The following is a 13,323-nucleotide window of genomic DNA, read 5'->3' as shown; positions in this document are numbered from 1 at the left end:
GAGATGAGCTTCCTGGAACTGGCTCAGGACCTGTCGGTGGTTCTGGCACTCTCGCGACCCCCTTTTAAGAATGGGTTGGGGAACAACCTGACCAGCTTCGCGTTTGCTCAGGCTTTTCACGTGGAGCCCTACTGAACTCGGTTTGTCGTCCTGTCAGGAGCCGCCTAAGGAAGCCCCGGCACAGCGTCTACTACCGGGTAGTTGCGGAGCAGACGCTCTTTCCAGAGCCTTTCCAGGAGGGGGCACCGGCTCGCCTGACAGCTGGCAGACGGAGCGGAGGCGCACGCGAGAAGCTGCGCAAAGGAAAAGGCCCACACGGTGGCGACACACACACGTACGCACCCGCGCGTCGAGCGGGGTCGCTGCGCAGTCCGCGCTCCCGGCTCCAAGCGCGGGTGCGTCCAGTGGACGCTGATAAATGAATGAGACAACCCCTAACAGGGGAAACAAACTCCAGCCAACCCCTCTTGCCCAAGCCCGGAGTCAGGAGATTGGACGGGCAGCTGGTCCTCACACAGCCCTCGTTCCGGAGCCCCGGCGGGACAGCCGCAGGACTCCCTGCCAGTCCCCTTCTCGCCTCGGTTTCTCTGCTGATGCCCGGCGGTGGAAGGAGGAGGGACGAGCCAGGAAGGCGAGCGTCTGGGGTTCAGAACCCCGGTGCTGGTTGGGGCCCCGAAGTGGCTGTCTCCTCTCCTTCACAAGTGGAGGACAGGTCTTGAAACGCCCCCATGCTTACGGGAATGCGCGCAGCTGCCCCACCCGAAAAAGGCAGGCTCGAGCGCGTGCGCGCCTCTCCGGGCGCCTCGGGCACCGCCCCCGGGCGGGGAGAGGTGGGCGCGGGGGCGCGCGGAGCAGGACTCCTGGCCGCCTCTGCATCCGCTGATTCCGCGTGCCCCCTGCCTGCTGACAGAGCATCCTTCATCCCGACCCGACCCTCCCGGGAGGCAGCGCCACAGATGCGACCGCAAATCCAGAAACCCTTGCGCCCCCTCGGCCCGGGAAGCCAGAAGCGCCGTCGCAGCGAGATTGGCGCGGCTTGCTCCTCTCACCTCCGGAACGGCCGCTTCCCTCTCTGGAAAAGCCAGTCGTCACGCTGGGAAAGCTGCGCGACCTCCTCTTTAAAATAACCCCCTGTGGGGCGTGGCTGGCGTCCTCTGGCCGCGCGGCCCTGGAGAGTTGGCCTCGGCTGGGAGCGACTCTCGTTTTGTGCCTGAGGAGAGCGAGGAAGAGTGTGAGGGCCGAGAATCCTCGGGAGGAGTTGCCTTTAAAAAGTCATCCACAGCGGCGTTAGACACAGTTTTCTGTGGCTCTGTTTTGTTTATGCCGAGTGGTTTTCGGTGAAATGTTGTTTTGGTTAAAAGAAGAAATGGCCCCTCAGGAGTTCACCCGGCGACTGGCCACAGTGATCACTCATGTCGGTAAATGACGCTTTTTTAATCCTGCGTTTTGTCAATGGAGGGTGGGGGCGTCGTCCGGGGCCTGGTCTCCCCCCACCCCGCCCTCCCTCGCAGCCGCGGGATGGCGGCGGGGCGGCCGCCCAGCGCGTGGGCCGCGCTGCCGCGGGTGCTGCTCTGTAACAGGCATCCCTGCGGCGGGGGGCTCGCGGCCCTGGGGTGCCCCGCGTCTGGCGAGGCCGCGGCAGGCCGTGGGGCGGGTGCCTTCACCAGGCAATTGCCGAGTCTGTTGAGCCCTAAACCGAGGGCTCCCTGGCTGTCAGGATCTGTTACCCGCTGCTGACCGCGGGCAGGGGTGGCGAGGTGTGTAGTGATTGACGCGATGCTAAGAAGGGAGAGGGAAGGGGAGGAACGGTGGCCGGTGCTTTCCAGCAGAAACGGCGGGCGAGCCACCGGAGGCTCGTTCACGAGACAGCGTGCTGAGATGCAGGTCGCAGCAGACGGCCGCTGCGCAGACCTGCTCCCTGGCCTGTTCTGTAGAAGTACGGCCTGGAGGTGTCGCTCCATCCCTGGGGAACCCCACTGGGACACCTCTGCAAGCCCCAGGGGCCTGAGCAATTGTAATCCTCTTCCAGGAGTTTAAAAAGGGGAACAAAACATGCATGCCTTCCTCCTGAAATAAGGGTTGTGGTGGAAAGACGGGCCCTATGTAGTAAGAGGACATTGAGACAGTGGCAAGGTAATTCCTTCTTAACGTTTTCTCTCCGCACCCCTTCCCTGGACTTCCTCAAATAAAAAATACATTCAGGTTCAGACTAGAATTATCACGATAATTTTCTCTGTTGCTCACATCACTTTGAGACCCTTCTGTGAATGCGAATAAGTTTTCATTGATAAAGTCAGGAAGTTATCTCAGTGTTCTAGCCATTTGTTAAAACTGTCTTCTTGGTACTTATATGATAAATATTGCTTCAATTAGTGAGCACACTGGTTCAGTGTGTTTAGTGCAGTCATGATATACATCTGGAATGATACACATGTGGGGATATACATGAAGATGATTTATATGGGGAGGCTCATTCAGTTTTTTTTTTTTTTATTTTTTTATTTTTTTGGGGGTACACCAGGTTCAATCAACTGTTTTTATACACATATCCCCATATTCCCTCCCTTCCTTGACGCCCCCCCCCTCGAGTCCCCCCCACCCTCCCTGCCCCAGTCCTCTAAGGCATCTTCCATCCTCGAGTTGGACTCCCTTTGTTATACAACAACTTCCCACTGACTATTTTACAGTTGGTAGTATATATATGTCTGTGCTACTCTCTCGCTTCTTCTCAGTTTCCCCTTCACCCCCCGCCCCCTCCCATACCTCGAGTTCTCCAGTCCATTCTCTGTATCTGCTTCCTTGTTCTTGTCACTGAGTTCATCAGTACCATTTTTAGATTCCGTATATGTGAGTTAGCATACAATATTTGTCCTTCTCTTTCTGACTTACTTCACTCTGTATGACAGATTGTAGTTCTATCCACCTCATGACATATAGCTCCATCTCATCCCTTTTTATAGCTGAGTAATATTCCATTGTATATATATGCCACATCTTCTGTATCCATTTATTTGTTTTTTTTTTTTTTTTTTTTTTTTACCATTTTCACTTTTTTTTTTTTAATTATTTTTTTTGGGGGGGGGTACACCAGGTTCAATCAACTGTTTTTATACACATATCCCCATATTCCCTCCCTTCCTTGACGCCCTCCCCCCTCGAGTCCCCCCCACCCTCCCTGCCCCAGTCCTCTAAGGCATCTTCCATCCTCGAGTTGGACTCCCTTTGTTATACAACAACTTCCCACTGACTATTTTACAGTTGGTAGTATATATATGTCTGTGCTACTCTCTCGCTTCGTCTCAGCTTCCCCTTCACCCCCCACCCCCTCCCATACCTCGAGTTCTCCAGTCCATTCTCTGTATCTGCTTCCTTGCTCTTGTCACTGAGTTCATCAGTACCATTTTTAGATTCTGTATATGTGAGTTAGCATACAATATTTGTCCTTCTCTTTCTGACTTACTTCACTATGTATGACAGATTGTAGTTCTATCCACCTCATTACATATAGCTCCATCTCATCCCTTTTTATAGCTGAGTAATATTCCATTGTATATATATGCCACATCTTCTGTATCCATTCATTTGTTGATGGGCATTTAGGTTGCTTCCATGTCCTGGCTATTGTAAAGCGTGCTGCAATAAACATGATGGTACAAGTTTCTTTTGGGATTATGGTTTTCTTTGGGTATATGCCCAGGAGTGGGATGACTGGATCATATGGTAGTTCTATTTGTAGTTTTTTAAGGAACCTCCAAATTGTTTTCCATAGTGGCTGGACCAACTTACAGTCCCACCAACAGTGCAGGAGAGTTCCCTTTTCTCCACACCCTCTCCAACATTTGTTGTTTCCAGACTTTGTGATGATGGCCATTCTGATTGGTGTGAGGTGATACCTCATTGTGGCTTTGACTTGCATTTCTCTGATGATTAGTGATGTTGAGCATCTTTTCATGTGTTTGTTGGCCATCTGTATGTCTTCTTTGGAGAAATGTCTATTTAGGTCTTCTGCCCATTTGTGGATTGGGTTATTTGCTTTTTTGGTATGAAGCTGCATGAGCTGCTTGTATATTTTGGAGGTTAACAAGAGTTGGGAAGAAAAGGGGTTCTGAGTAGCCTTAAATCTAACTATCTCAGAATCGATATGGAGTAGAGGTTTCTGAAGAACATGGGATATGGAGTCAGACCTCCTGGATTAAATCTCAGGTCTGCCATATGAATTTGAGCATGTCTCTAAGCCTCAATTTAACCTCTAAAATGGAGACAATAATAATGGTCTAGCAGGGTTCTGAGAATTAAATGAGACAATGCACATAAATCACTTACTGCAAGGCCCAATACATAGCTCTCAGTAAAAGTAGTATTAGTAGTTGCTGTTGTAATTGTTTGGTGTTGTTATGCTGATTTCCCACAAATTGTTAGCTAAGAATTTACTATATCCTGGCCACCTAATGGGCTTTCTTTTTTTTTTTTTTTTTTTTTTTTTATTATTATTTTATTTTATTTTTTTGGGGGGTACACCAGGTTCAATCAACTGTTTTTATACACATATCCCCATATTCCCTCCCTTCCTTGACGCCCCCCCCCTCGAGTCCCCCCCACCCTCCCTGCCCCAGTCCTCCAAGGCATCTTCCATCCTCGAGTTGGACTCCCTTTGTTATACAACAACTTCCCACTGACTATTTTACAGTTGGTAGTATATATATGTCTGTACTACTCTCCCGCTTCTTCTCAGTTTCCCCTTCACCCCCCACCCCCTCCCATACCTCGAGTTCTCCAGTCCATTCTCTGTATCTGCTTCCCTGTTCTTGTCACTGAGTTTATCAGTACCATTTTTAGATTCCGTATAAGTGAGTCAGCATACAATATTTGTCTTTCTCTTTCTGACTTACTTCACTCTGTATGACAGATTGTAGTTCTATCCACCTCATTACATATAGCTCCATCTCATCCCTTTTTATAGCTGAGTAATATTCCATTGTATATATATGCCACATCTTCTGTATCCATTCATTTGTTGATGGGCATTTAGGTTGCTTCCATGTCCTGGCTATTGTAAAGAGTGCTGCAATAAACATGATGGTACAAGTTTCTTTTGGGATTATGGTTTTCTTTGGGTATATGCCCAGGAGTGGGATGACTGGATCATATGGTAGTTCTATTTGTAGTTTTTTAAGGAACCTCCAAATTGTTTTCCATAGTGGCTGGACCAACTTACAGTCCCACCAACAGTGCAGGAGAGTTCCCTTTTCTCCACACCCTCTCCAACATTTGTTGTTTCCAGACTTTGTGATGATGGCCATTCTGATTGGTGTGAGGTGATACCTCATTGTGGCTTTGACTTGCATTTCTCTGATGATTAGTGATGTTGAGCATCTTTTCATGTGTTTGTTGGCCATCTGTATGTCTTCTTTGGAGAAATGTCTATTTAGGTCTTCTGCCCATTTGTGGATTGGGTTATTTGCTTTTTTGGTATGAAGCTGCATGAGCTGCTTGTATATTTTGGAGGTTAACAAGAGTTGGGAAGAAAAGGGGTTCTGAGTAGCCTTAAATCTAACTATCTCAGAATCGATATGGAGTAGAGGTTTCTGAAGAACATGGGATATGGAGTCAGACCTCCTGGATTAAATCTCAGGTCTGCCATATGAATTTGAGCATGTCTCTAAGCCTCAATTTAACCTCTAAAATGGAGACAATAATAATGGTCTAGCAGGGTTCTGAGAATTAAATGAGACAATGCACATAAATCACTTACTGCAAGGCCCAATACATAGCTCTCAGTAAAAGTAGTATTAGTAGTTGCTGTTGTAATTGTTTGGTGTTGTTATGCTGATTTCCCACAAATTGTTAGCTAAGAATTTACTATATCCTGGCCACCTAATGGGCTTTCTTTTTTTTTTTTTTTTTTTTTTTTATTATTATTTTATTTTATTTTTTTGGGGGGTACACCAGGTTCAATCAACTGTTTTTATACACATATCCCCATATTCCCTCCCTTCCTTGACGCCCCCCCCTCGAGTCCCCCCCACCCTCCCTGCCCCAGTCCTCCAAGGCATCTTCCATCCTCGAGTTGGACTCCCTTTGTTATACAACAACTTCCCACTGACTATTTTACAGTTGGTAGTATATATATGTCTGTACTACTCTCCCGCTTCTTCTCAGTTTCCCCTTCACCCCCCACCCCCTCCCATACCTCGAGTTCTCCAGTCCATTCTCTGTATCTGCTTCCCTGTTCTTGTCACTGAGTTTATCAGTACCATTTTTAGATTCCGTATAAGTGAGTCAGCATACAATATTTGTCTTTCTCTTTCTGACTTACTTCACTCTGTATGACAGATTGTAGTTCTATCCACCTCATTACATATAGCTCCATCTCATCCCTTTTTATAGCTGAGTAATATTCCATTGTATATATATGCCACATCTTCTGTATCCATTCATTTGTTGATGGGCATTTAGGTTGCTTCCATGTCCTGGCTATTGTAAAGAGTGCTGCAATAAACATGATGGTACAAGTTTCTTTTGGGATTATGGTTTTCTTTGGGTATATGCCCAGGAGTGGGATGACTGGATCATATGGTAGTTCTATTTGTAGTTTTTTAAGGAACCTCCAAATTGTTTTCCATAGTGGCTGTACCAACTTACAGTCCCACCAACAGTGCAGGAGAGTTCCCTTTTCTCCACACCCTCTCCAACATTTGTTGTTTCCAGACTTTGTGATGATGGCCATTCTGATTGGTGTGAGGTGATACCTCATTGTGGCTTTGACTTGCATTTCTCTGATGATGAGTGATGTTGAGCATCTTTTCATGTGTTTGTTGGCCATGTGTATGTCTTCTTTGGAGAAATGTCTATTTAGGTCTTCTGCCCATTTGTGGATTGGGTTATTTGCTTTTTTGGTATGAAGCTGCATGAGCTGCTTGTATATTTTGGAGGTTAATCCTTTGTCCGTTGTTTCATAGGCAATTATTTTTTCCCATTCTGAGGGTTGCCTTTTAGTCTTGTTTATGGTTTCTTTTGCTGTGCAAAAGCTTTTAAGTTTCATGAGGTCCCATTCGTTTATTCTTGATTTTATTTCCATGATTCTAGGAGGTGGGTCAAAAAGGATGTTGCTTTGATGTATGTCAAAGAGTGTTCTGCCTATGTTTTCCTCTAGGAGTTTGATAGTGTCTGGCCTTACATGTAGGTCTTTAATCCATTTGGAGTTTATTTTTGTGTATGGTGTTAGGAAGTGTTCTAATTTCATTCTTTTACATGTTGCTGTCCAATTTTCCCAGCACCACTTATTGAAGAGGCTGTCTTTTTTCCATTGTATACTCGTGCCTCCTTTGTCAAAGATAAGGTGCCCATATGTGTTTGGGCTTACTTCTGAGTTCTCTATTCTGTTCCATTGATCTTCCTTTCTATTTTTGTGCCAGTACCAAACTGTCTTGATCACTATGGCCTTGTAGTATAGTTTGAAGTCAGGAAGCCTGATTCCACCAACTCCATTTTTCCTTCTCAAGATTGCTTAGGCTATTCGGGGTCTTTTGCGTTTCCATACAAATCGTAAGATTTCTTGCTCTAGTTCTGTGAAAAATGCCATTGGTAATCTGATCGGGATTGCATTAAATCTGTAAATTGCTTTGGGTAGTACAGTCATTTTCACGATGTTGATTCTTCCAATCCAGGAACATGGTATATCCCTCCATCTGTTTGTGTCGTCTTTGATTTCTTTCATCAATGTCTTAAAGTTTTCTGCATACAGATCTTTTGCCTCCTTAGGCAGGTTTATTCCTAGGTATTTGATTCTTTTGGTTGCAATGGTGAATGGGAGAGTTTCCTTAATTTCTCTTTCTGCTCTTCCGTTGTTCGTGTATAGGAATGCAAGAGATTTCTGTGCATTAATTTTGTATCCTGCTACTTTACTAAACTCATCAATGAGTGCTAGCAGTTTTCTGGTAGAGTCTTTAGGGTTTTCTATATATAGTATCATGTCATCTGCAAAGAGTGATAATTTTACTTCTTCTTTTCCAATTTGGATTCCTTTAATTTCTTTTTCTTCTCTGATTGCTGTGGCTAACACTTCCAAAACTATGTTGAATAACAGTGGTGAGAGTGGACACCCTTGTCTTGTTCCTGTTCTTAGAGGGAATTCTTCCAGTTTTTCTCCATTGAGAACAATGTTGGCTTTTGGTTTGTCATATATGGCTTTTATGATGTTGAGGTAATTTCCTTCTATGCCCATTTTCTGGAGAGCTTTTATCATAAATGGATGTTGAACTTTGTCAAAAGCTTTTTCTGCATCTATTGAAATGATCATATGGTTTTTATCCTTCAATTTGTTGATATGATGTATCACGTTGATTGATTTGCGTATATTGAAGAATCCTTGCATCCCAGGGATAAACCCCACTTGATCGTGGTGTATGATTTTTTTAATGTGCTGTTGCAGTCTGTTAGCTAGTATTTTGTTGAGGATTTTTGCATCTATATTCATCAGTGATATTGGTCTGTAGTTTTCTTTTTTTGTGGCATCTTTGCCTGGTTTTGGTATCAGGGTGATGGTAGCCTCATAGAATGAGTTTGGGAGTGCTCCGCCTTCTGCAATATTTTGGAAGAGTTTGAGAAGGATAGGTGTTAACTCTTCTCGAAATGTTTGATAGAATTCGCCTGTGAATCCATCTGGTCCTGGGCTTTTGTGTGTTGGGAGATTTTTAATCACTGCCTCAATTTCTGTACTTGTGATTGGTCTGTTCATGGTTTCTATTTCTTCCTGGTTCAGTCTTGGAAGATTGTATTTTTCTAAGAATGTATCCATTTCTTCCAGGTTATCCAATTGTTTGGCATATAGTTGCTTGTAGTAGTCTCTCATGATCTTTTGTATTTCTGAGGTGTCCGTTGTGACTTCTCCTTTTTCATTTCTAATTCTGTTGATTTGCATCTTCTCTCTTTTTTTCTTGATGAGTCTGGCTAATGGTTTATCAATTTTGTTAATCTTCTCAAAGAACCAGCTTTTAGTTTTATTTATTTTTCTTATGGTTTCTTTCCTTTCTTTTTCATTTATTTCTGCTCTGATCTTTACGATTTCTTTCCTTCTGCTCACTTTGGGGTTTCTTTGTTCTTCTTTCTCTAGTTGTTTGAGGTGTAAGGTTAGGTTGTTTATTCGATCATTTTCTTGTTTCTTAAGGTAGGACTGTATTGCTATAAACTTCCCTCTTAGAACTGCTTTTGCTGCATCCCATAGGTTTTGGGTTGTTGTGTTTTCGTTGTCATTTGTTTCTAGATACTTTTTGATTTCCTCTTTGATTTGTGTAGTGATTCCTTGGTTGTTTAAGAGTGAATTGTTTAGCCTCCATGTGTTTGTATTTTTTGCAGTTTTTTTCCTGTAATTGATATCTAGTCTCATGGCGTTGTGGTCTGAGAAGATGCTTGATATGATTTCAATTTTCTTGAATTTGCTGAGGTTTGATTTGTGACCCAAGATGTGATCTATCCTGGAAAATGTTCCGTGTGCACTTGAGAAGAAAGTGTAGTCTGTCGTTTTTGGATGGAATGTCCTATAAATATCAATTAAGTCGAGATGGTCTAATGTGTCATTTAAAGCTTGTGTGTCTTTATTTATTTTCTGTTTGGATGATCTGTCCATTGATGTAAGTGGGGTGTTCAAGTCTCCCACTATAATTGTGTTACTGTCGATGTCCCCTTTTATAGCTGTTAGCATTTGCCTTATGTATTGAGGTGCTCCTATATTGGGGGCATAGATATTTACCATTGTGATATGTTCTTCTTGGATGGATCCCTTGATCATTATGTAGTGCCCTTCCTTGTCTCTTTTAATAGTCTTTACTTTCAAGTCTAATTTGTCTGATATGAGTATTGCTACTCCAGCTTTCTTTTGACTTCCATTTGCATGGAATATCTTTTTCCATCCCTTCACTTTCAGTCTATATGCATCCCTTGGTCTGAAGTGGGTTTCTTGTAGGCAGCATATAGAAGGGTCTTGTTTTTGTATCCATTCAGCCAGTCTGTGTCTTTTGGTTGGAGCATTTAATCCATTTACATTTAAAGTGATTATTGACATGTGTGTTCCAATGACCATTTTCTTAATTGTTTTGGGCTTGTATTTGTAGGTGTTTTCCTTTTCTTGTGTTTCCTACTTAGAGAAGTTCCTTTAGCACTTGTTGTAAGGCTGGTGTGGTGGTGCTGAATTCTCTTAACTTTTGCTTGTCTGGAAAGCTTTTGATTTCTCCCTCAAATCTGAATGAGATTCTTGCTGGGTAGAGTATTCTTGGCTGTAGGTTTCTCTCTTTCAGGACTTTCAGTATATCCTGCCATTCCCTTCTGGCCTGCAGAGTTTCTGTAGAAAGGTCAGCTGTTATCCTGATGGGTTTTCCCTTATATGTTGTTTGTTGCTTTTCTCTTGCTGCTTTTAATATTTTTTCTTTGTGTTGAATTGTCATTAGTTTGATTAATATGTGTCTTGGTGTATTTCTCCTTGGGTTTATTCCGTATGGGACTCTCTGTGCTTCTTGGACTTGGTGAATTATTTCCTTTCCCATGTTGGGGAAGTTTTCCACTAGAACCTCTTCAAATATTTTCTCAGACCCTTTCTTGTTTTCTTCTTCTTCTGGGATGCCTATAATTCGAATGTTGGTACGTTTAAGGTTATCACTGAGGTCTCTGAGGCTGTCTTCTAGTCTTTTTATTTTTTTATCTTTTTCCTGCTCTGTGGCATTTATTTCTTCCATTCTATCTTCCAACTCACTTATTCGTTCTTCTGCCTCAGTCATTCTGCTGGTTATAGCATCTAGAGTATTTTTAATTTCAGTTATTTTGTTATCCATTGCTGTTTGTTTTTCTGAGTTCTTATGAACTGTTTCTTGTACTTTCTCTAATTTGTTATCGAGATTTTGTATCATTTTTACTATCATTACTCTAAATTCTTTTTCAGGCATTTTTCCTATTTCCTCCTCATTTATTTGGTCTTGTGGGTTTTTTTCCTGCTCCTTTGCCTGCATGGTGTTTGTTTGTTTCCTCATGGTTGTCCAGGCTTTTGGGGTTGCTTGTCCTGGTGATAGAGGTGTTTATAGAAGACTGTCCAAGCCTCAGACTAATGTCCAAGTATTGGATTAGACGAATATTCAGTCGGCTATGTCAGGTTCTCCGCAGCCCTTTCCGGTGTCCGAGGCCGTCTGCTGGTGTTCAGCTGGTTCTCTGTGGGAATGACTGCGTCCTTCCGTGCATTCCCAATGCATCTGTGGAGAGGGATGCACTCCACGTCTCTCTACTTCGCCGCCATCTTTTTCTCTCCTGGACTTTCTAATATTCTGCTGGTGTTGGAGGGTTGCCTGCAGAGGTGGGGGGGCAGCTGTGGCTCACCGAGGAGGCAGGGGCACTCTCCATTTATTTGTTGATGGGCATTTAGGTTGCTTCCATGTCCTGGCTATTGTAAAGAGTGCTGCAATAAACATTATGGTACAAGTTTCTTTTGGGATTATGGTTTTCTTTGGGTATATGCCCAGGAGTGGGATGACTGGATCATATGGTAGTTCTATTTGTAGTTTTTTAAGGAACCTCCAAATTGTTTTCCATAGTGGCTGTACCAACTTACAGTCCCACCAACAGTGCAGGAGAGTTCCCTTTTCTCCACACCCTCTCCAACATTTGTTGTTTCCAGACTTTGTGATGATGGCCATTCTGATTGGTGTGAGGTGATACCTCATTGTGGCTTTGACTTGCATTTCTCTGATGATTAGTGATGTTGAGCATCTTTTCATGTGTTTGTTGGCCATGTGTATGTCTTCTTTGGAGAAATGTCTATTTAGGTCTTCTGCCCATTTGTGGATTGGGTTATTTGCTTTTTTGGTATGAAGCTGCATGAGCTGCTTGTATATTTTGGAGGTTAATCCTTTGTCCGTTGTTTCATAGGCAATTATTTTTTCCCATTCTGAGGGTTGCCTTTTAGTCTTGTTTATGGTTTCTTTTGCTGTGCAAAAGCTTTTAAGTTTCATGAGGTCCCATTCGTTTATTCTTGATTTTATTTCCATGATTCTAGGAGGTGGGTCAAAAAGGATGTTGCTTTGATGTATGTCAAAGAGTGTTCTGCCTATGTTTTCCTCTAGGAGTTTGATAGTGTCTGGCCTTACATGTAGGTCTTTAATCCATTTGGAGTTTATTTTTGTGTATGGTGTTAGGGAGTGTTCTAATTTCATTCTTTTACATGTTGCTGTCCAATTTTCCCAGCACCACTTATTGAAGAGGCTGTCTTTTTTCCATTGTATACTCGTGCCTCCTTTGTCAAAGATAAGGTGCCCATATGTGTTTGGGCTTACTTCTGAGTTCTCTATTCTATTCCATTGATCTTCCTTTCTATTTTTGTGCCAGTACCATACTGTCTTGATCACTATGGCCTTGTAGTATAGTTTGAAGTCAGGAAGCCTGATTCCACCAACTCCATTTTTCCTTCTCAAGATTGCTTAGGCTATTCGGGGTCTTTTGCGTTTCCATACAAATCGTAAGATTTCTTGCTCTAGTTCTGTGAAAAATGCCATTGGTAATTTGATCGGGATTGCATTCAATCTGTAAATTGCTTTGGGTAGTACAGTCATTTTCACGATGTTGATTCTTCCAATCCAGGAACATGGTATGTCCCTCCATCTGTTTGTGTCATCTTTGATTTCTTTCATCAATGTCTTAAAGTTTTCTGCATACAGATCTTTTGCCTCCTTAGGCAGGTTTATTCCTAGGTATTTTATTGTTTTTGTTGCAATGGTGAATGGGAGAGTTTCCTTAATTTCTCTTTCTGCTCTTCCGTTGTTCGTGTATAGGAATGCAAGAGATTTCTGTGCATTAATTTTGTATCCTGCTACTTTACTAAACTCATCAATGAGTGCTAGCAGTTTTCTGGTAGAGTCTTTAGGGTTTTCTATATATAATATCATGTCATCTGCAAAGAGTGACAATTTTACTTCTTCTTTTCCAATTTGGATTCCTTTAATTTCTTTTTCTTCTCTGATTGCTGTGGCTAACACTTCCAAAACTATGTTGAATAACAGTGGTGAGAGTGGACACCCTTGTCTTGTTCCTGTTCTTAGAGGGAATTCTTCCAGTTTTTCTCCATTGAGAACAATGTTGGCTTTTGGTTTGTCATATATGGCTTTTATGATGTTGAGGTAATTTCCTTCTGTGCCCATTTTCTGGAGAGCTTTTATCATAAATGGATGTTGAACTTTGTCAAAAGCTTTTTCTGCATCTATTGAAATGATCATATGGTTTTTATCCTTCAATTTGTTGATATGATGTATCACGTTGATTGATTTGCGTATATTGAAGAATCCTTGCATC

The 13,323-nt window shown here is 42.9% G+C and overlaps 1 protein-coding gene across 2 annotated transcripts in view; it reads left to right on the top strand.

The window, feature by feature from the left end:
* Positions 1 to 430: 430 nt before the first annotated feature.
* MCF2L2 (MCF.2 cell line derived transforming sequence-like 2) overlaps positions 431 to 13,323 on the top strand; it is a 277,613-nt gene continuing 264,720 nt past the window's right edge. For both annotated transcript variants that reach the window (XM_057738080.1, XM_057738081.1), the window contains exon 1: positions 431 to 1,418. In XM_057738080.1, the coding sequence (XP_057594063.1) occupies positions 1,343 to 1,418 (76 nt within the window). In that variant the 5' untranslated portion in view covers positions 431 to 1,342. The remainder of the gene's footprint in view (positions 1,419 to 13,323) is intronic.

This window comes from Hippopotamus amphibius, chromosome 6 (genome assembly GCF_030028045.1).
Source record: "Hippopotamus amphibius kiboko isolate mHipAmp2 chromosome 6, mHipAmp2.hap2, whole genome shotgun sequence".
NCBI classification, from domain to species: domain Eukaryota; kingdom Metazoa; phylum Chordata; class Mammalia; order Artiodactyla; family Hippopotamidae; genus Hippopotamus; species Hippopotamus amphibius.
The sequence above is the reverse complement of the archived record's forward strand: the minus strand, read 5'-3'. Positions and strand labels throughout refer to the sequence as shown.